The sequence below is a fragment of the Equus quagga genome, unplaced genomic scaffold (assembly GCF_021613505.1).
Source record: "Equus quagga isolate Etosha38 unplaced genomic scaffold, UCLA_HA_Equagga_1.0 83969_RagTag, whole genome shotgun sequence".
Classification (NCBI taxonomy): domain Eukaryota; kingdom Metazoa; phylum Chordata; class Mammalia; order Perissodactyla; family Equidae; genus Equus; species Equus quagga.
In genome coordinates, this window is record NW_025803466.1 from 1 (window position 1) to 3407 (window position 3407).

The following is a 3407-nucleotide window of genomic DNA, read 5'->3' on the forward strand; positions in this document are numbered from 1 at the left end:
TTTAAATCAGCGTTGCCTAAACTGGCTTGACCACTCACTCTCTCCCATCTCTGTTGGCAGGTCAGGCAGCGGCATTCAATGTGACCTTCCAGCGGGCCGAGGGCTACCCCATCGACCTGTACTACCTCATGGACCTGTCCTACTCCATGCTCGATGACCTCAAAAATGTGAAGAAGCTGGGGGGCGACCTGCTCCAGGCCCTCAATGAAATCACCAAGTCGGGCCGCATCGGTGAGGCCGACCCGTCAGTCCTGCCCTGAATCCCAGCTGGCCTTGCTGCCCATATACCTCCACCATCCAACGTCCCAGGGGCGGCGCACTGGAGGCTCCAGACACAGTGTCCCCCGGACAGCCTTGCCAGGGCCACTTCTGGGCACTGGTCCCCTGGCACTGTGGAAACCATCTAGCCCCTCCACTTCCTCTCCTTTCCTTTCTTCTCCTTCTTTTGTTCTCTGCTTCCTGCTGAGCTGTTGTCTCTATGTGCAGGCAGGCATGCACACACACGCAGACCCCTGAGCATGTGCTCACACCCTTTGTGCACACACTCACACGCATACATGATCACACGTGTGCATACGCTTGGATGCACACATGTGCACACACACACTGTCCACCTGGCTTGCTCCCCTGCCCTGGTATGAAGGAGGGAAACCAAGGCCTGTCCCTCTCATCCCGCCCACCCCTCAGGCTTCGGGTCCTTTGTGGACAAGACGGTGCTCCCCTTCGTCAACACGCACCCTGAGAAGCTGAGGAACCCGTGCCCCAACAAGGAGAAGGAGTGCCAGCCCCCGTTTGCCTTCAGGCACGTGCTAAAGCTCACCGACAACTCCAACCAGTTCCAGACAGAGGTCGGGAAGCAGCTGATTTCTGGAAACCTGGATGCCCCCGAGGGCGGGCTGGACGCCATGATGCAAGTGGCTGCGTGCCCGGTAAGGCCCCGGCCCGGCTCTGGTCCCCGGATTTCCCCAAACGTGGGGGTCTCCATCCTGCAGCTGCGGGGCCACCTTCACTGGTGACAGATGCCCTTCAGGACTTGAACGGGGCCCCCACCATCCTGGGCCTGGGCGAGCAGCCCCCCTGGCCCTGCCAATCACCCACAGATTTCACCAAAAGCTTGTGACCCTGGGCAAATATTTTCAAGCCTAAGTCATAAGTGAATGATCTTGTAAAGCTAGACCACTGAGCAGCCTGATTCTGGCAGAATCACCCCTACCTCTGGGGCCTCTCAGGGAAGAGGGTGTCCTCGCCAGGCTCCCTCACGTTATGTGATTAAGTGATGGTGTTCAGCCTGCCCCTCGCCCCAGTGGCCATCCCCCGCCCCCTTGCTGACCCCTCACCCATGTGGTCCAGTCGGGTCCTGTCTCACCATCTGTATTTATGATGGAAGTGCTACAATACCATCTACCCCCATGTGTGAAACCACACAGTCCTGCCACCTTCAGGAACTGGATGCCAATCTTCCAGCTTCTCTGTGGGTCCAGGGGCAGGTTGTCCTTATATCACAGACGCACACTTTCACTTTCATGTGACATCACAGATTGTGACATGCGTGTTGCTAACGTGTCCTGGTACACTCATCTCCCCGGTGATGGTGTCCCTTAGGCTCTGTCCTCTTTTGTGTTTGCGGTATATTTACGGTGTAATAAACATTTCCATGAGTGTGTTCTTTTCTTCTTTGGGAATATGTCCTTAGGATTTAGTCCCAGGTCTGAAGTCATCGGGCCACAGAGGATGTATGTTTTGAATTGAAACAGGCATTTCAACTCCTCGCAGCATCCCAGCATTCACTGGGGTCTTGGGCAGCTGTCGTCCAACAGACATTTCTCGAGCACGCCCTGGGCTCTGGAATCTGGACTGGACATGGGGACCTCGAGTCCAGAAGCTGGTCCCAGCTTGGGTCCTGCTCCCTGCAAAATGCAGTCTGGGGCGGGAACAGCGCCAACTTGAGGCTGCCATGCCAAGCTCCGCCTCGTCTCCTCTCCGCTCTGCAAGGGCCCCCAGGGACAAACCGAGGCAGGTAACCCTGCCGTCTTCTTCTCAGGAGGAAATCGGCTGGCGCAATGTCACGCGGCTGCTGGTGTTCGCCACAGATGATGGCTTCCACTTTGCCGGCGACGGGAAGCTAGGTGCCATCCTGACGCCCAACGACGGCCGCTGCCACCTGGAGGACAACGTGTACAAACGCAGCAACGAATTCGTGAGTGCCACATCCCTGGTGTCTGGGGAGGGAGTGGACACAGCATAAGGGACTTGGGGGGAAACACCTGGGCTGCGGATGGTGCCCCGGGGGTGTCTGCGGCTCTGCCCTGCGGGTGCAGGGAGGCCAGGGTGAGTCCCAGCTGGCAGAGAGAGCATAGCTGGGAGTCCAGGGGTGCGGGGAGGGGCCCAGGGCTGGGGGCGAGGACAGGCTTGCTGTGCAGGGGTCTCCTCCCCCGGGCAGCAGCATTGTATTAGTGGCATGGGGCGGGCAGACACCACCTTTCATGGGAGTTTGCCCTCCCCTGCCGTGAAATGATGTCTGCGCCCTGGAATTGTAAACTGTGGGGGCCGCAAAGGACTTTAGAGACGGGACCCCTCAGGGGTTCTCACCCGGAGCCCACAGACTCTGGGGGTGTGGGTGGATAACAGGACGGATCCAAGACCTGGACAGGAGATGTGACACCTGAGGTTCTGGTGAACCTCTGCCTGCAGTCGAGCGTGTGCTTCCAATAGGAAAATAGAGTGGGTGCTGGAGCCGTATCTGAGGTCCGCCCCCAGGAGGAGTCAGGGGTATCTCCCCAGTGCCCCTCAAGTGGGGACACCTCACAGTCTGTTTACTGTCCTCTCCAGCTGGATGTCCAGGAGCGGTTCCTGGCCGCTCGATCTCCCTTTCAGCTCAGAGATCAAGAAGCACATCACTACGTTTAACACTTTTCTAACTGTGTTTCAGTATCATGAGTTTCCCTGTTAATCCTGTTATTTTATGCATTTGTAAACATCATCCGAAGGGCCCCGTGGATGGTACTGGGAGGTGGGCAGTCGCTTCTGCCGGGTGGGAGACCAGGCTGTCTGACCCAGTGTCTCCTCTCAGGACTACCCGTCGGTGGGCCAGCTGGCCCACAAACTAGCTGAAAGCAACATCCAGCCCATCTTTGCTGTGACTGAGAGAATGGTGAAAACCTATGAGGTAAGTGGAGTTGGGGTCTTGAGCAACATGGGGGACAGGGCATTTCAGCTGAATAATGACAAAACCCAGCGTTGCCACAGGCTGAGTTCTGCTTCCATGGGCTGGGCGCTGGGCAGTGGGTCCGCCACGTGGGCCAGCACGGGTTTCGGGCGTGAACACTGCAGGTGAGGAGGTCGAGGTCTCTTTGGGCCACGTGACCTTTACGTGGGGATGAAAGAAGGAACGTTTCTGTCCGTGACAT

General features: G+C 57.7%; 1 protein-coding gene across 1 annotated transcript; it reads left to right on the forward strand.

Annotated features, from left to right (window-relative positions):
- Positions 1 to 60: 60 nt before the first annotated feature.
- On the forward strand, positions 61 to 3166 carry LOC124234524 (integrin beta-2; the record flags this gene model as incomplete). The annotated part of the gene is made up of 4 exons (XM_046651872.1): positions 61 to 231; positions 688 to 929; positions 2042 to 2197; positions 3071 to 3166. Coding segments are annotated over 4 exons (665 nt in total), but the record flags the coding sequence as incomplete, so codon positions are not given.
- Between the last annotated feature and the right edge of the window lie 241 nt (positions 3167 to 3407).